The sequence below is a fragment of the Phasianus colchicus genome, chromosome 1 (assembly GCF_987193195.1).
Source record: "Phasianus colchicus chromosome 1, bPhaCol1.hap1.1, whole genome shotgun sequence".
In the NCBI taxonomy this organism is placed as follows: domain Eukaryota; kingdom Metazoa; phylum Chordata; class Aves; order Galliformes; family Phasianidae; genus Phasianus; species Phasianus colchicus.
Genome location: NC_143436.1, coordinates 90,855,840 through 90,874,853, shown reverse-complemented (window position 1 = coordinate 90,874,853; position 19,014 = coordinate 90,855,840). Strand labels below are relative to the sequence as shown.

The 19,014-nt window shown below is 38.9% G+C and overlaps 2 protein-coding genes across 13 annotated transcripts in view; one reads left to right on the top strand and one right to left on the bottom strand.

Moving 5' to 3' along the window:
- The first annotated feature begins 1,504 nt into the window (after positions 1-1,504).
- On the top strand, positions 1,505-13,808 carry LOC116226930 (uncharacterized). The gene is made up of 5 exons (XM_031589990.2): positions 1,505-1,703; positions 9,929-9,964; positions 10,485-10,619; positions 11,433-11,479; positions 12,755-13,808. Exons 1-5 carry the CDS (start codon positions 1,634-1,636, stop codon positions 13,079-13,081), a joined length of 615 nt encoding a protein of 204 aa, XP_031445850.1. The 5' UTR covers positions 1,505-1,633; the 3' UTR covers positions 13,082-13,808.
- LOC116226928 (OX-2 membrane glycoprotein-like) overlaps positions 7,488-19,014 on the bottom strand; it is a 45,641-nt gene continuing 34,114 nt past the window's right edge. For 5 of the 12 annotated variants that reach the window (XR_016472009.1, XR_016472004.1, XR_016472005.1 and 2 more), the window contains 2 exons: positions 18,901-19,011; positions 7,491-7,757 (listed from right to left, as the gene is read on the bottom strand). The gene's annotated coding sequence lies outside the window, so the exon portion shown is untranslated. Of the gene's footprint in view, positions 7,758-18,900; positions 19,012-19,014 lie in introns of all 12 variants that reach the window. The other 7 variants (XR_016472000.1, XR_016471995.1, XR_016471996.1 and 4 more) reach the window with 3 other exon arrangements.

Here is a 19,014-nt window from a genome sequence, read left to right as displayed (position 1 = left end):
AGTATTTTGTCTTCATGGAAGTTCGGTGTGTGGGTGGATAGTCACACTCCAGCAGTTTTCTTTCTTAACTGTTTTCCAGTTATGCTGGTTTACAATATTTGTAAGGCTATCTCCTTACAAACATCTCTATGATACTCCCAATCATATGAACTGTGCTAGGCTCTTCTAACAGTGAAATTTTGGAAAGCTATTCCATTATTTTCTCCAAAATATCACTTAGATTTTTGTTAAAGTATAATATACCCCTATAGTCTGCTCCCATGAAACCCCACCTGCAGTACTGCACCCAGTTCTGGGACCCCCAACACAAGAAAGACATGGAGCTGTTGGAGTGGGTGCAGAGGAGAGCCACGAGGAAGATCAGAGGGCTGGAGCACCTCCCCTACAAGGACAGGCTGAGAGCTGGGGCTCTTTAGCCTGGAGAAAATGCAGCTCCGAGGAGACCTTATAGCAGCCTTCCAGTACCTAAAGGGGGCCTACAGGAAAGTTGGGGAGAGACTATTTTTTTAAGGGCATGTAGCAACAGGACAAGGGGAAATGACTTTAAACTCGAAGAGGATAGATTTAGACTAGATATTAGGAAGAAATTCTTTGCTGTGAGGGTGGTGAGATGCTGGAACAGGTTGCCTAGTGAGGTTATGAACGCTCCCTCCCTGGAGGCATTTAAGGACAGGCTGGAGAGGGCTTTGAGCAACCTGGTCTAGTGGGAGGGAGGGCTGGAATGAGGTGATCTAAAAGGTCAGTTCCAAACTAAACCATTCTATGATAAACACACTTTAAGAATTTCATAACTGCATTTTTTTCTTTCCTGGTTTCTATTTGTAGCTGTTGTATTTGCATTATAAGCAAAAGTGATAGCTGCTCTGCACAAAATTCCTGTTTAACTCTAGTTTGCTTCTAATTTTATGAAGAATCGCTCCATCTGTTAGAAGTTTTGAGGAGCAGATATTTTAGAAACATTTAGAGAGAGAGAAAAAAAAAGTAATACGTACTTTAAAAGACCAGCCCAAATCCAAACTTGGATTTCTTGTCTCTGTGTCACAAGAAGGCTAAGACTTGGAAATTGTGCAGCCCATTGTGAATTAATGAAAATTGAGACAGATCTTTCTGATATCTAACAGCCTGCAAACAGCTATCTGTTTGGCTTCCTAATTTTAATCTTCTACGTAACTAAGATTGAATTATAATAATACATAAAAACTAAACTATTTTGAAATACTACTTTGCATTCTTTTCTTGGTGTACTGCTGCTTGTAAAATCAAAATCTCAAATACAGAATGATCTTACTAAAAACAGCGTGCAGCTCTGTTGCAGAGTAAGCAGAGTCACAGAAGCATAAAATATGTTTTACCCTGAATTGCAGAGCAGTTCTGACATGTCGCAAAACAATCAAGCAGTTCACATTTCAGTTACAATAAAGCTATGGCATAACCCTCCAGGTTTATGCATACTACTTTGCTTCCCTGCCCCTTTTCTCAGCATTGTCTTAACAGAAGAACTAGAAAAGGAAATCAGTTCAGATATGTACCCCATGTGAACCTAACAGGATGCAAGAAGCCATGTGAGCTGCTCTTTTCAAACCCACAGGAACCCCTCCTCTACCATGTCCTGAGAACAAAGCCTCCTCCAGTCATGTTGATGAGATGGATCTTGTTGTACAGCCTTCTAGTAAGGCTGGCTCAGAGCAACAATCAAGATTCTGGTAAGTTGTGGTTTTATTATTTATTGTATGTATGAACACTGAAAGGGAAGGAAAAAAAAAAAAAACCAGAAACCAATTCCTAGTGTCCCTTCTAGATAACTTATGTCTTATTTTATTACCATGTCTGGCACTCCTAAAGTAATTAAATAGGATAATTCTGGCAACAATTGAGAAATATTAGATACCTAGTCTAGCAGCTGAGGACTAAACGCATCTTTCTTTGTGGGCTCTGTCCTCAAGTGGGGTGACAGTCTCGAAGCCTCTGCTTGAAATCTAGGATTTCTACCAGCTGCAACCTGGTTTACAGTCAGATTGTCCTTACTGCATAAATAAATGCATCTTTCTTCATTTAGCTTATTTCAGTATTAATTTTCATCCTGTTTTCAATTTAGAACCCCCATAGTTTTTAAACAGAGAAGACCTCCTAGTTCAAAATGATGTGAGCACAATGTGCTCAATCCACCCATACTATTAATTTTACTGCAGACATTATTTTGGTTCTTAGATCTTCCATGCTGTTCTCATCCAGGAGACATAAATGTTGTTATTGAAAGGAAGGTAATCTTACATTAAGGGTAATAGCTATAGGAGTGGATGTTCTCATCTGCTCTTAGTATATTTCAGGTATTTCAAACAACACATTTATCCAAATAACACTTGTTACAAGGCATTGCTAAAATAACAAATTCAATATGGGCTATGTGAAGCTTAGTTGACACAAATGACCAATTCTGCAGATCTATAGCATCAGACAATGTTTTTATGAACAAAATGCATCAAAAATACTTACAGGAAAGGTTAAGTGATTGTTCAGAGTACCTGGAAAGGGAGACTCAAATACTTGGCTTAGAATAGATGAATCACCAGGTCAATTAGATGCAGCTGTTTCTTAATTGGAATGTTATCTGAGCTCAGCCAGGCTACTATATTTCTTCAGACATTTGAAAATCAAACGTAAACATGCTTCTAAAGGTGGCATATCCAGCAACAACCTTCTTCATATTCAGCAAAAGTCATCTTAGCTTGTAAGAGATAACTACTACTTCTGCTCACTTCATTATGACTGCCTGCACTATCAGGTTCTCACAGACACCTTCCTCCATTGTCCACCTCACTGTTATGTGTGTGAACCCCAAGACTAATCTGCCAGGTTCCTAGATAATGTTTTTAAAACTAATTTTATCATACTTCTTACTGTATGAATCCTGTATACATAGAATCTATTTCACCAGGTTTTATTCTTTGATCTACACCAAAATTATTTGGGGAACTCTGAGAGCAATACTTTTTCCTTCTACAATCTTACGTTACTATAAGTATCAGAATCACATTTATGAAAGCATTACAGGCAGAAGACTTTGAAAACCAGTCTCTACAGAATCTTGATGTTTTTTTTTTTTTTTTTTTTAGTGTATTTACATTTTAGACAAGTTTTCCAAGATTGTTCAACTACTTTTTTTTTTTTTAAGATGAAAGTTGAAGGCAAGTTATTTAAGCTTTGCTTGCTGCCAATCTATCTAAACTTTCCTAAACTCCTAACAAAAGTTGACGCTGACAGATTTTGTATACCAAGTTAATGACAAACAAATCTTTGCTAAATTAGAGAAGAGGTAAACACAAGTTTTTTGGTAAGTTTACATATGGACCTTCTCTTCTCTACAGCCCCAGTAATTTCAGCTCAGTCAAACCCTGCCTCCTTTGAAATATGACAACATTGGCTATTCCCATCCAGCTGACACTAGTTGATGATGTCTGGAACATATAAAGTTGATGCAGTATTTCATACTGATGAAAACAAACAAACAAAAAAACGTAGCAAGGCTTCCACCACCCTGAGAAGCCCAGCCAGTCTCTGCACACAAACTCCCTGTTCCTAAAACATCACCTTTGCTGTTAGCCTTCCATGCAGGACAGCTGGCACATTCTAACATTTCAGCTATACTGAAATTTGCCATCTTTAAGTTTCAGTCATTGAAACATAAAGACATATTCTCTGCTCTTACATCACATAACAGCTTTCATCAAGGAACTGTTTTGGATAAATAAATGAATAAAGATGCAGTTCTGCCGGCTGCCTCGGCACACAGGTCAGCTTCACAAATGTTATCACCATTAAGAAAAAGAAACATTCACAAAATTGAGCAGCTCTTTAATGTTTGCGAAGCGAATAGAAAAAGTACAAGGCTGTATTCAGAACATGGGGAAAAATAAGCAAAAAGGGCCAAAACTAAGTTACTATTAGCTAAATGACAAAATAATTCATTTGAAATATATTGCAGGTTTGTTGTTGTTGTTGTTGTTGTTGTTGTTTGTTAAATCCTACATATGGTATACTGTGTCATCTCTTGGTCCTCTTTAAAAGGGCAAAGAAGAAAACAAGATTTCAATTAGTAACTCTTAATTTACTGGAATTCTTTCAAGTTCTTAGATGAGGTGTGAATAATGTCCTTTAGAAACGAAAGATTCAAACGCTCAATTTTTAGCTACTGTTTTACTCTGAGAGTTGAGTTAGATAAATAGAAAGGTGTCTCCATTATCCCTGTTCTCTTCGCTTATTAAATAATACCATGACATGACTACTATGTCATTCCCTTGAGCATAAGAATAAAAGAAAAAAAAGTGTTTTTGATAAAAGTCCCGTATTGTCGCACATCTTTCATTATTATATAAGTTTAGAGTGCACATTATCATGGCTGTTCACTACATAGGAAGTTTTCCTCTGTAAGCTTGAAAATGATCTATAGAGCTTTCACATTACAGATTCTTTTACCCTCTTAAAAACTGCCCATTCAAATATTCATCATGAGCTCCCACGTATATAAAACACTGAGAATTTCAGACATGATATCAAACCTTCTAGTTGCTTTCAGCTCGTAACAGTGTTCCAGAGAGAACAATTCAATTTATTTTGGAAATCACATGCAGTCTTTAATGGGAAGATTACAACCCCCGAGATTGACTTCTCATACCCCATAGCAAGATAGAAAAAAAAAAAAAAAATCACATTGTCAGGGGAAGAGTATTCAGAGCCACATTTACTCTCATTTACTGAGGTTTATTGAGTGTTTCTTTCTAATAGCAACCAATAAACAGAAAACAAAAGGTTATCTGCTAATCTGTTGATTCTCCCTCCTCCCCCACTACCTGTTAAAGACATCCCTTACTTACAGATCTTCCTTGAGACATGTTCATTTTCCTTAGAGCTATATCTAGGAAAGATATTTTAAAGTTTGCATTAAACATCTTATTCTGTATACAGAGTCCCAAGAATTTTGGTTTTAGACAATTTTTTCTCCACTGCTTTTTATCTACTTGAAGGGTTTTTTTTGTTTGTTTGTTTTTAACTAGCCATGGGATGACTTGAGAGGAAAAGCTAACAGAAGATTTTAAGGAACATTCATTATGAATTCCCACAGTTAATTGTTGATGGTGGATTATAAGAAAATGCTTTTGCTATCCTAATTTTTATTGAGTTTCAGAACAATTCCAACTAAAAGTTTTCTAAAGGCGGAACAAGCGTTCTCTTTTCTTTTTAAAGATTCTTTCCTAAAAGGTCCTCAAATTTATGACTTATAATATATGTAAAGTACTAGGTTTGTTTCTAGTAAAAGATTACACACAAAACCAAATAGCTCAACTATCAATCATTAACAAGTCACAGAAGTACAAAAAAAAAAAAAAAGCAGTTATTTTTTATACTCCAATTGTTGCTTTGTAACTGAAGAAAAAAAAAAAAAAGCAATCTAAAGCCCAATCATCTTACATCTTCGAAGAGGAGCCCTTTTGTAGGGCAGCCTACTCTTATATGCACTAAAAATAACCAGTAGCTTGGTTAACAAGTTCAAAAGATTCCTCTTTGACTAACAGAAAAAAAAAATAATCACTCAATGAAGTAGTAGTGCTTACCTACTATTCACAGGCTACTTCTAAGGGATTCACAAATATTAACTATGACAATTATATCAATTTATAGTAAGCTAAACCTCTTCTCCTAAGAATACAACCACACTGCTCTCTCAGTACACTCTCTTTCCATCCCTCTATCTACTTTGGGTTTTATCCTTCTAAGGAGGAGGGGGGATGAGGCTTCATTTGCTAGGGTTAATTGGCAGCAGGTTGCTAAACACTTTCACCTGCAGCAGCAGCTGGAAATGAAGACTAAAAAATGTTTTACAGAGGTGACTTTGTGAAAAAAGAAAATTGGATTCAGGCCCAGTAGTGGCTGGGAACATTCCTCTGGAAATATAATTTTAACAAACCTGATTATGACGAATGCTCACCATCAGATGATGAAGGAACACAATTTTGGCACGTGTTGGCATAGGTATTTGGGAAAAAAAAAAAAAAAAGAGGATATGTTAATCAAGCTAACCCAGCTGAGAAACTGACTAGCACATGTCATTTGAACTCTTGAAAACATACTATATCAGCAAAAGTAATATGAAATAAGTTCAATTGCAGTGGAAGATTTTTTTAAAGTCTCGTTGTCATCAAGGAAATGCTTTGACAGCAGTGAACTTAGCATCTTACAACTTAACTGGTGGCAGTGCAAGAGATCATAAGGAGGGAAATTTCTTGTGATATCAATGCAAGAACATGCATAGGTGGTTCCAGTCCCCAGTTAAAGCCAGAAGGTAACCTCAGCCTTTCTGTGCAGACAGTAGAACCTGTTCTCTCTGAGAGGGCCTGCTGCTGAATGTTACTCCAGGTTACACTGACCAGTGCAAGACAATCATTTTTTTAGAACAATAAGTAACACTGATAAGACATTTTTGCTTCCAACAACCTATACCACTAATCTTCATCTGATGTCAATGGGATTAAGTACACAGCTGTTGTTCTTATTCAGTCTTTGCATTACCAATCACTTTGCCATAGAAGCTTAGTAGTTAGCACTTGTTTTTTTGAACTATCGCCTATCTTTCTACAAAACACCCAATTTATCAAGATCATACATAAGTCAAAACCTGTCCCTTAGTGCCTATATAATTTCTGCCAGCTTTCTAATGTCTGTAAATTTAATAGATATTTTCTTTTTCTACAATTGAATCATTTAGTTAAAAAAAAATTTCAAAACTGGACTCAGAACAAAACTGGACTTCAGTAACCTCTGATAGCATATCCTTTCATTTTTACTTTGTTATGGTCTAATTATTTAGAGTTTTGCAAATATTATATGTGCAACTATAGCATGTTATCAAAACATATCTAGGCAACAATTCTCAAAGATATACCATAGATAGATAGATAGATAGATAGGGCTGCTTGACTCTTCATGATGTCTGTCACTTGGTCACAGGGGGAAGTAAGACAAGTTTACTGGCATTTGTTGCTGATGAATTCATTCAGACTGTTATGTTCTCTTTATCTTCACAAGGATGACAGACAATTTGGTTATTTGTTTTTTCTATACCCATCAACTGGAAGATAAAGACATACTTAGGATTTCTTTCTCTGGATTTGCAAGCAATCACTCTTCACTACATAAGCACTGTACTATAAGAGAGGGTAGGGAAGTTGGAAGCTCTTGAGTGTCACATACTTTTTATCACTTAGCCAAAGAAATCAAGCACCATAGGAAACAAAAATTTTTATTAAAAGGTTAGGACATCAAAGATAAGACCCAAAGTAAAAGTGATATATTAGAGCTTGAACACTGAGTTCAGCAGAACTTTACAAAACTGAAAAAATGGAGATAAGATATATATAATATAATTATTTTCATTATTCCAATTATGACAAATCACTACCAAACAGAAGTCTTTACTTCTGTAAGTTATTAATGATTGTGAAATAAACAATAATCTGAAATAAATCTAAAAGTAACAGAAAATGTCTGTGAGAAGGATGACATAGGAAAATATTCTATGCAAGTTTTATGTATTTTCTCTCTAAACTGCAAATCCAGATTTGGTTCAGATATTAACTGATATTCATATCAGAGGGAGAAAGTCAATTTTAACAAAACTCCTAAAAATGAAAGAAGCTGTAGTCTTGATTTATCTGCTATTAGTGTCCATATAGAGATCAATCCTCAAAGTAGACAAAGAAAGCCTAGCAAAAATGAGAGAGAAAAGAAACTGTGATTAGTGGCTTTATGAATATATAATCAATCCCCACACATCATGATTTTTTCTCATGTTTTTATTCTCCTCTTGGATTTGGTGCCAGTCATAGTCTAGCTGAAACTAAAGTTCAGAGAAACTCTGAGAACAAAATTTGTATTGGTAACTACTTGGTTATGCACTGTCTAGTTTGTTACTGCAAGGAAAGGCCAGTCAAGACAGAGGTAGAAGGATGAGTGCTGCTGAGTGATAGCAAAGCATAATTGGAGTCCAATATTTTCACTCCGGAGCTTTTCCTCATTATCAGAATGATAGTGGGACCCACTGGACTCTAAAAGTTGGAGTTCATTAAAAAGTGTGGACAACAGATTGAGGGAGGTGGTCTTCCTCACCTACTTTGCCATGGTGAGGCTACATCTGGATTACTGCATCCAGTTCTGGGCTCCTCATTCAAGAAAGACTTGAGAGAGTCCAGTGAAAGGCCATAAAGAGTATTAGGGGCCTGGAGCATCTCTCTTATGAAGAAAGGCTGAGAGACTATCTAGCCTGGGGAAGACTGAGAGGGATCTCACTGTTGATAAATATCTGAAGGGCAGGAGTCAAGTGGATGTGGCCAGTCTCTTTCGGCAGAGCCCAGTGACAGGACAAGGGCAATGGGCACAAAATGGAACACAGGAAGTTCCATATGTACATGAGGAAGAACTTCTTTACTGTAAGGGTGATGGAGCCCTGACACAGGCTGCCCAGAGAGGTTGTGCAGTCTCCTTCTCTGGAGATATTCAAAACCCACCTGGACACTTTCCTGTGCAACGTGCTGTATGGAACTGTTTTAGCAGAAGAGGTTGGACTCAATGATCTCCAGAAGTCCATTCCAACTCCTACAACTCTGTGATTTTGTGATTCTGTTATTGTTTAAAGTGAGTCCCAATGAGTCTCAAAAAGAGCCCTATTAAACAAGCGAATTCCATTTACAGGAAAACCCATTCATGGTGGATGATGGCTTCTCCCAGCATGTTTTTCTGGTAGCATAGTAACAGTCCCAAATCAGCTGTGTGGGTAATTACCACCTTCATGCTTCTGTCCTGTCTCTTGGTAATGGGGAAAGAGAAAAAGAGAAAAATAAAAGGAGGATCTGGAGTTGAAAAACAAAGCACCAAATGGCCTTTAGTGAATTATTCAATAATTTAAAATTATCATCTGGAATGAAAACAGACTATGAGAGGACAGCCTTTTTATATACTATATGACTAGACAGAATGCCAATAGGCATGTATTCATAGTTGATGAGGCAACACAACAGTAAAGAAAACAAGCAATTCAAGCCTCTTGTTGAGAATGATCTTGTGATAGAAAGTCATAGAATCATAGAATGGCTTGGCTTGGATGATCTAGTTTGAGCCCCCCATGAGTTGCCACCTACTAGATCAGAGAAAGTATAATTTTGTACCTAAGAAGTTCAAGAACAGAAAAGATCACTGTGCTTTAAATACCCTCAAGGAGTAAAGGACAAGTGATACTTTCATACTAACTTAGCCAGTTGTGAAGTCTAGGTTATGGTGAACCACATCTGCCCTCCTCAACATTGCTCTGCTGGTAGAAAGCAGTATGCACATCTGAAATGTCCAACTAAGACTATGTAGTTATAAAACTGCTCTGCTGCCATTTCTTCTCCTTATAAGTTAATGGACTTGTAACCACTGTTACTTTTTGCCACAGGAAAAATCGCAGCAGAAATAGAAAAACCAGAATTTATGGCTATAATCTGCTATAGGGCATAGTATTTTCCCAGCTTCCATGATACAGATTTCATTTGAAGCAAGAAGAACAGAGATTCTTGAGTATCAGAATGGTATATTCACAAATATCATATTATGAATAAATGGTGAAGTAGACCTCAGTGTATGTGCTCTATTAATGCATTTATATGAGTACCAAGGAGTTCTGAAACACAGAACCACTTTGTCAGCAGTGGAAGACAAATACTTCATTTCCCCCTCCCACAAATCACTGCAGTTTTTGTTTGTTGTATTTTGTTTCCTCTTCCATCACCAGGTTGAAGGTGAGGTTTGTTGACACTTCAGTGTATGGAGCAGAGAAGACAACTGCAGTGCAAAATGTCAGGTTGCAGTTTCATTTCCCTGTCTTATTTTTCTCTTTCAGAAAACTCTGCAAACATCACCACACCTCCTGTAAAAAGTAAGTTCTGATTTCTTACTTCCTCTTTAAGAGAAACAAAACAACCAGTACTGCTATGAGTTTCAGTCTTAAAGTTAGACCCCTAAAATGATCATCTTCCTAATGATGCCATGTGCATAAGCCATAACAACATTCATTTCTAGACTTGTCCATTACATATAAATCAATGAAAAGGTTTTTAATTGTTTTTGTCTACTGTGCAAATACTACAGAAAAAGAAGAGGAAGAAAGACCTTAATCTTAGAATGCATTGGAAGTTTATAGCTATGCTTTAATTCTGACCCTTTGTTTGTTTCTGTCAGCCTTGTGCTATATACCATTCCTCTGCAACACTTTTCCACACAGTTTTCATTCCAGTATCTTCATATTTGCTAATATGTCTGTGGAGATGGTTATCTCATGACCTGCTGTACCAAGCTAAAGAGTGTTTTAATTACATTAAGAAGCCAGTTGCATCAAAAAGAATAAATGCTAAAATCTCAAGTCAAATATTAACTTGTGTTAATGCATGTTAATGCAGTTTTAGATACCTCTACTAAGTCAAAAGAACATGGAAAAAACAAGACATGGCACATTATTTATGCTTCAGTACCCGTGGGTCTATGTTGTCCATTCATCTTCATATGCGTGTTTTGGAGTCTAAGGAGGTACTATGGTGAGCAGTTTTAATATATAATATTTTCTTACTTTGTATTTGATTTCATAGCGTAAAGTTTCACTCAAGGCTTAATGAAAATCTGCTAGTAATTATCCCAATTAATTGTTCTTGTCAAGTGTGCTAATTAAAATAATGAATCTTCAAAAAGTTCGATTTATTCCATGTTTAGTTTCCTTCCAGAGAGACAAGTGTGAAAGTAAAGAGCAAATAAAATATACAGATTTTATAATAGTTGAATTATTTTTTTTTAACAATCTAGTTACAAATGAGTAAGGCTGTTATCCACATCAGTACTGTTAAATTCTATTCAGTTGCGTTTTATATTCCCACTTTTCCCTCTGAGCTATCAAATAGTTACAATATTAATCTCTCCTGTTTTACAGGAACTCTTACACAGGTGCCATGCTCTAAGTCAAGAGGGCATCCTGGAGTCCCCCACATCTTATTAAGTGAAGCAATCAATTATTTGTTGTTTCATGGGATGGCTTAAGGATTTTTCCATACCTTTTCTTGCCATTTCACTGCATAGAAAGACAACTAGCCACAAGTACAGCAGGAATTTATCTGCTCCTATTCAGAGAAGCTCTGAGGAACACAGAAACACATTCTATAAGAACATCATTTTATGCTGATTATCTTTTGGCAGTAAAACAATTCCCAAATATAGTGTGGAGATAGATTTTTATTCTTTGAGGGGCACTCAATAAGGCAAGGGCTGCTTTGGTAATCTATACTCCTCTGTGAGCAGAAAGGCATCTTCTCAATGCTGATTGATTTAAACATCTTTTTTAATTACTTTTTTCTTCCTAGGAAAGCATAAGAGAACTCCAACAACACCACAGAGACAAGAGAGTCGGGTATGCTTAAATTCTGCTACCACTGAAACCTGATAATGTCCAGTATAACCACATACTGAAAATAAATTTTTAGATAGTGTAAAATGTGGAGTAGGATTGGAGACAGATTTACTTGTGGTGCCTGGAAAGAATGGCTTTCCTGGCATGAGATATCACCTTGTCTGAGCTGAAGGGAAAGAACTCAGTGTTTTTGCCACAAATGTACTTTAAGCACCTAAACTCCTTCTAAAGTGCATTAATTTGTAAAAACATTCCAGTAGGAGTTTAGGCACCTAAAGCACCTCTTTTGACCTGGTTCTGACTGCACAAGACAAAAAGTCATCCGCAGGGTCAGGAAATGATTGAGAAGAAGGGCTTTGCTATGCAGCTAGCATGAATTCAGACAATTCTTGCAATAGGTACCAAAGAAATTAGATGAGCAGAAGGCAGAACACAAAAGATGTAACAGGAGCTGGCAGCAGTCACTCAAAAGAAAGGCTGTGATAGGGATCAAAGGGCACAAAATGGACTGCAGCGCTCCCGAAAAACAAAGTGGGGGAAAGAAAACTGAAAGTAGTATGTTCTAAGTGGCTGGAAAAAATGGATGCCAAAAGGGGATTTCTTTAGAGAGAGATGGATTTATGGAGAAACTTGCAGAGTTGGGAGAAGAAGAGAGATTTATTTGGAGAATAATTTAAAGAAAAGAAAAAAAAGGTAATCGGTCAGTGATCTGGAAATAGGAGAATAAGGGCAATCAGAAAGATACTGGAATGGCCTGCCAAGGGAGGTGGTGGAGTTGCCATCTCTGGCAGTGTGCAAGAGGCGTCTGGACGAGGAGCTGCGAGATCTGGTTTAGTAGCTTGTGGTAGCAGTGGCAGTGTGAAGACGGTTGGACTAGATGATCTTATAGGTCATTACCAACCTTGTGATTCTATGATCCTATGATACTTTGGGGTTTGGAGGTGAAAATGAGGATTTAATAGGCTCAGAAAGAAGAGCCTGAATGAGTGGCATAAAAGAGCTTTCAAGAGGATAAATCAGTTTTGCCTTATGTTGAAATCATGCAAGGAAAGACATGACTGAGTTTGGGAAGGGAAGTGGAGGAAGACTGGAGACATGAGTATGATTTCTAGCTATTTCAAAGATCAAAAGAAAATCAGTGATCAGTTGAGTCCAATATACCCATCTTTAAAAGCAGTTTTAAAGGAATGCAGCAAGACCAGCAGAATCTTACCCACTTCTTATCTAGCAGGAGCCAGACATGCACAGAGCTGTACCCTGTCCTGTCTGTTGCAGGTCAGAAGTCCATCAGCTCTTCCATCCCACGCTGCTGGGACAACTCCAGAAACAGATGAAAGCTCCTCACTTTACTGCTCCATGTCTAGCCCACCTCAGCTCTTGCCTGTCAACAAGATTTATGACAGTGTTCCTCACTGTAATGCTCAGGAGACAGCATCTAACTCACCTTGTAATGATCCTTCCACCCCAGCTTCACTTGAAAGCCAAGATGTCCTCATATATGCCTCACTAAAACATTCTGCTTCTACAAATAAATACCAGAGAAGGAAACTCTCTATAGAAGATGAATTTATAGAATATGCCTCTATTAAGGTAAATAAATAAATAAATATGGCAGACTTCACCAAACAGCCATTTTGTGTGCAGTCTTAGGTTTATCTTCCCTCCAGAATACCTTTCCTTTCTCTCCCGGGAAAACTTTCCTTTTGTTTAGAAGAACCTCCCCCACTATGGACAGGAATTCAAAACACAGCCTGTGTCATGCAGATGGTAGGTAATTGCACGGGGTATTTGTGTATTAAATGGAGGAATAAAAGGAAACACAGCCAGTTTTCCCGTTCTTCCTTTGCTCAGGATTCTGCTTCCAGCCTGACCTTTTGTTGTGGTTTGAACAGAGGCAAAGGGGAGGAGAAGGGAGGGCTTTCTCAGGTCATAAATCTGTAAAAGGAATCCATGAGGAAGATGATACTGAGCCAAATTAATTCCTCCAAAGTAAATACTAAAAATACGCGGGGGAGAAATTTTCTCTGAGGTTCTAAGAACACCCTTACCAAGATCCCGCTTTTCACTCCAGTTTATCTCCTTGCAGAGTTCCTTGAACATCATGAACACATAGTCCTCTTATTAACTGAAATCATGTAAATACTTTTGCTTGTTTGCTTCTTCTGGGGAACAGGCAATAAGATCGAAAATAAATGGTTGTTGTCCTTTTATTAAGAAGTCATACAAATAATGTGCAAAAATACATAGAGTGTTCTCTTTTTTCCCGTTGGTGTGAAAACTGGTTAGCTAAGTTAATGCATACTGCTTTTGTCCATGATGAGTCTATGGAAATAACAAATGCTGAGTAGTGACTGGCCATAGTCAAAATAAAAACATTCTGTTCATGAGTAGCTGTGCACAATTGCGCCAGGCCAAGCTTTCCTCCCATCACTGGCACAAGAATCACACATCACAGAATCACAGAATGGCCAGGGTTGGAAGGGACCTCAAGGATCATGAAATTCGAACCCCCCTGCCACATGCAGGGCCACCAACCTCCTCATTTAATGCCAGACCAGGCTGCCCAGGGCTCCATCCTATCTGGCCTTGAACACTTACGCTTCAAGCTCAGGTTTGTGGGAAAGAAGATGAAAAGGAGGTGAGGACCAAAGTGTCATTTGAATTTAGAGGAGAATGCTCATGCCCTTCTTTTGCAGCAGTCATTTCATTATAGTTTGGATATCATGCATCTATTCCTGCAGCTCAATACTCTGAAAAATTACATTTAGCAATGTCTGCACCAAGAGGTTTGCAGAAGCAAACAGAGAGTCTTCAACATGGTTAAAAATTCAGACCACAGTTGAAAAGGAAGAGAGGATCAGTTCTCAGTGTGCATATAACGCACCAGATGCTTTGCAGTTAATGGAAGGAAGTCAAGCTTCTTCATCTCTTACGCTGCCATAGTTCCAATTGACACCAAAGTTTTTATCAGATACACATTAACCCTGCTATGTTGATAACGTAGATCATTTGTTATGCTCGTGGCACACTTGTCTTCCACCCATCATGCACTCTGCCCCAGAATTATGCTCATGTGACTGAGAGTAAAGGAGGCCGAGCACAGCTGTGAGATGTACTGCACAGCCACCAGGTGCAACGCTAGAGAAATCTGAAATGCTGTGTTCCACTCTCAGATCAAGGCCAAACCATGGCTTAAGAAGAGGTCCCCAGAGATCAAGGTTTGGTTTGGAAGATGAGATTTTTGTAGATCAACAGGAAACACCCTGCCACCTCACCATCAGATGTGCCAGTATAGAAAAGCAAAGCACTGGAGCTTACTTTTTCTTTTTCTTTTTTTTTTTTTTAAATCAAAACCACTGAAAGTCTACGTCTTTTGAGGGAAGGAAACAAAAGGTGCTGACTGAAACTGCCATTTAAGGTGCAACATCTGCTACTTTAGGTACAAATAATCCAATCAGGTCAAGTGCAGCTACAGTTTTCATTCTCTTTTGAAAGAAATAGAAGAATTGATATTTCTCCCAGTGCAGTTAAACTGCTCAGTGGATAGAAGGTCTGTGTAGCTCGGCTAGTGGGCACAGTGGTAATGGGTTGATAGTTGGACAAGATGATCTCAGTGGTCTTTTCCAACCTTAATGATTCTATGATTCAGTATTTTCAAAAAAGAAACTTGCATGTTCATCCCAATCACCCAGTGCCCCTCTCAGTGATGTTACACATGAGGCATCACACCTAACAGCAGTTGTGTTAAGGCCCAGTGGATGGCCTTTGCACACTGCAGAAAACAAATAGCTGTGACTTGCTTTGTGGGGGATGTACAACACCTGTGCACCCTCTGTAAGACATGGTCTGATGACCTCCAGCTTTTACCAGGTGATTTGCTACTTCTTGATTCTCTTTTGCTATTTTTATACTGAATATGTTACATGGGTACAGTCAAACAAGAAGCCCAAAGAATACAAAGCTGGACAGCTGTCAGTTAGACCCACACACCCACAGGGAAGGAAAAGTGTGAAGTCTGTGGAGCTGAAGGTCTGTTAATGCACATTACTATGCTGTATCATGATTCAGCAGCTTTTCATTCTTTTTGTATGAGAGGCAGATGCAGCTGTGGTATCCAGTTCCTGCCTCCCAAAGTAACCTGCACAGCACAGAAGCCTCTTACAAGCCTTAATGGAAGGAGTGGGCTCTTAGGCCGTAAACACATAAACTCTCCTAGTTTCACTTTTTTTGTTTATACCCTCCACCTCTGAATCTTGCTTGCTTATGAAAGCAAAAATAAAGGTGATCATGTGAGGCTTACTCATCTGTCAGCTCCTTGTCCTCCCTAAAGTCTGTTCAGATGGGACTGCTCTTGGTAAACCATACACTTTGCCATATTATCAGGTCAAACAAGAGCTTGCCAAGCCCCGCTTCTCTAATTATCTGTTTTTGCAATATTTTCACCCACATCACCACAAATATCCCAAGGCCCATTTTGCATTGTAAGGTGAGCAGGCAGCGAGGCGAGAGCAGAAAGAAGAGTTACAGCTATAGTTATGTGAAAACTGAAGTTTGCAATTCTGTGAAAAAGGCATCAGCTTGCATCAGTTGGTTTCCCGCTGTTTCCCCCCTAAAATAGTGTGCAGGCTGGATGTGACTCTGGGCAGCCTGGTCTAGTGGTTGGCAACCCTGTCCGTGGTAGGGAGGTTGAAACTAGATGATAATTGTGGTCCTTTTCAACCCAGGCCATTCTATGATTCTATGATTCTATAAATGGTAGGAGTCCTCCCAAAACCCAAAGAAATCTGGTGTACAGAGTGTGTGTTCCTTGGTTGTCCTGACTCACTTACCTACTGAGGGCCTACTGAGACTGCACTGCAGGCACCACTAAGGCAGCGTCCTCCAGAAGAAGAGGAGTTGCACAGACTGATGGCAATGTGTGATGTTTTGAGATACAGAACCAAGCTCCACACCACGACACTGCTGCCAGCTAGGACCTTCCCACCTTCCAGACATGTGCTAATGTTCCCTGGGTCTCCCTCTATCCCACATCCTTGTAAGGAACAGGGAACACAGACCTAGAGCTGAGCCTTGGAACCAGCCCACACCACCAGCCCATGTGCACAAGAAGGTTGAGGGGAGAGGCAAGTATTCATTTCCATGCCCAGCCTGCTCTCCATCCTGCTCCTTGCAGCGGGTTCCCCATTCTGTGATCTCCGTAGCACATTTCAGATCAAAAATGCCATCCCAGAGATAACAGGAACCAGAGATAGGAAGAAGTGCTCAGATGGTGCCAGGGATGAGTCAGGAGGTGGTCTTGGAAAGCAGGAGAGACAGATCTGAATGGGTATACAGAAAGGGTTCCCAAGGAGGACCACGAGAGCCTAGAGGAAAGAAGAGCTGGCTACAGAGACTGATATGGAACCAGTGTCATGCCCCTCTGTACAGACAGTGATTTGCAAGGTGAAGAACTACCATTTTCAGTGAAAAAAAAAAAAAAAAAAGCCTAAAGAAAAAGAAAATGCTTAGGAACCAGGTGAACCAAGCCCTCAGGCTGAATATTTCCAACTGCAAGGGTCAGTTGGTAGCGGCATGTCATCATACATATCTTTTCAGTTTCACATAGGTGATCTTCCCATGCCCTTTTTACATTCCTAATAACAGCAACTCACTACCTAGCCTGAACCCTAATTTCAAATTCTTATTCCCCTTCCCATAAGTATGCACATCTCCAGGAATCTCCATGCTATAATGGCATGGAGCTGTGTTGGGAGAAGGTCAGGTGGGAGTTAGGGACAAGTTCTTCACCAGAGGGTGGTGGGGCCCTGGAACAGGCTGCCCAGTGGGAATGGCTCTGAGCTGCCACCATTCTGGACATCATTCTCAGACACTGGGTTTGGATTTTGGATGGTCACACGTGGAGTCAGGAGTTGGACTCAGTGATCCTTCTGGGTTCCTTCCAGCTCAAGATATTCTCTGAATCTATGATTGTATAGTTATTGTAGTAGAATTAAATAAATGGGAAAAAAAATCAATACTGGAAACACTATTAAGAGACTTAGCTTCTAAATATTATGAATCTTGGTCTGTGAAACAAAGGTCTTCATATTATAACAAACTTGCATAGTTAATTATACATGTTTTGTGTGATTGATTTTAGTCTTCCTATTGAGAGGAGATTTACTTGGTAACCTAAAATTCGGAGCACAAAATATGTTGGGCATGAAATGTCATCAGCCTCACCTGGGAGTGATCATTGTGTGCCAGTTTTGTGCCAGAGTAACATTTCTGCCTTAAGTTAGTGATGTGGCAAGTAGGTTTACATCCAAGTGGCTTTTACTCACAGGTAACCCAGATTTTCTTTGCAGATAAGAGCTTCTTATTAATAAGCATCCTTTACTTCTTTCTATCTGAAATTGTGGCTTATAATATCTTCTGTGGACTACTGCCTCTCCCAGTTGGCGTAGTATCCACAGGAAAGCACATCTACTGCATGCATAACATTTCTGCAAGCAGCCAGATGAACTAACGTATCTAATGACGGAAGGATGGAACTGTGACATGTTTCATCAGGTCTCAGCACCATTCACTACAGCATAGCCAGAATCTGTGGAGCTACTTCATCTGACACCTGCCTGTGAGTAAGTCTTACAGTTAGCTGTTCCTCAAACAGAGCTTAGGATAATCATAAAACCACTGCTCAGAGGCTTAACAGATCACATTTGTTTTCTTTCTTCTAACCTGTACTAGAACAATTTCAGTCTTGAAATTGGTTTAAAAATATATATAAAAAATCATTTAAAAATGCTAGGCTTGTTGACTTTCAGCGTGCACTGAGAAACTCAACGCACCTACTTTTTGGCATTTCTGGATTACAGGAAGGATGGTGAAGCAGAGGTTACACCTGCTAAATCACTCTCTTCCTTTTTAAAGCTGTTTATTACTAGGAAATCTCCCACTTAAACTTCATATTGGGGATCTAGCACCATTTTTCCGCATTTTCAAAAATTCTGCAGAAAGGCCTAAAACCTTACGGAAATATCATTTCCTTTACACTTAATAACATGAGATAAAATTTAAAAATAGCTTTTAGTTTTCTTTGTTCATGACTTAGTTACTGACTGCCGCGGTTTTCTGGAAGAAGTGGTAACTTTAGTAGATCCTCTGTTTTCTGAAGAAATTCATGAAGCCTCTGTCACAGTAGGAGAGCAAGAGGAACACTCAACTAATGAAGACTGTGGTTACAGTAACACTGTCAGCACCCCAGCTGGCGACGTCACAGTTGCCTAAAATGGTTGGTTATCATGCTCAGAGGCTGAAAAACCCAGTGATCCACAAGCTTCCTTTTCTCTGTAGTCTGGCAGCAGACTCTACTAAAACACTGGTCTCACACTGTAAGTATGTGACGGGAAGTAATGTGTGCTTTGATTTTAGACACCCACTTTTCTCGATGAAACAAAGGTTGAACAGAAACAGCATTTGGTGCCTGTGCAATGCTTTCATCTTCCAGTTTGGTTTCTCTTCTCTCTTGGAAAGACTTCAGAGCTGTAAGCCTG

Bases quoted from the DNA above. Each gene is read 5' to 3' on its own strand.
- LOC116226930 (XM_031589990.2), top strand. From the start codon at position 1,634: ATGTTGATGAGATGGATCTTGTTGTACAGCCTTCTAGTAAGGCTGGCT. The intron at 9,965-10,484 runs GTAAGTTCTGAT...ATGTTAATGCAG, and splicing joins CACCACACCTCCTGTAAAAA to TTTTAGATACCTCTACTAAG. The intron at 10,620-11,432 runs GTGAGCAGTTTT...TTTTCTTCCTAG, and splicing joins GAGTCTAAGGAGGTACTATG to GAAAGCATAAGAGAACTCCA.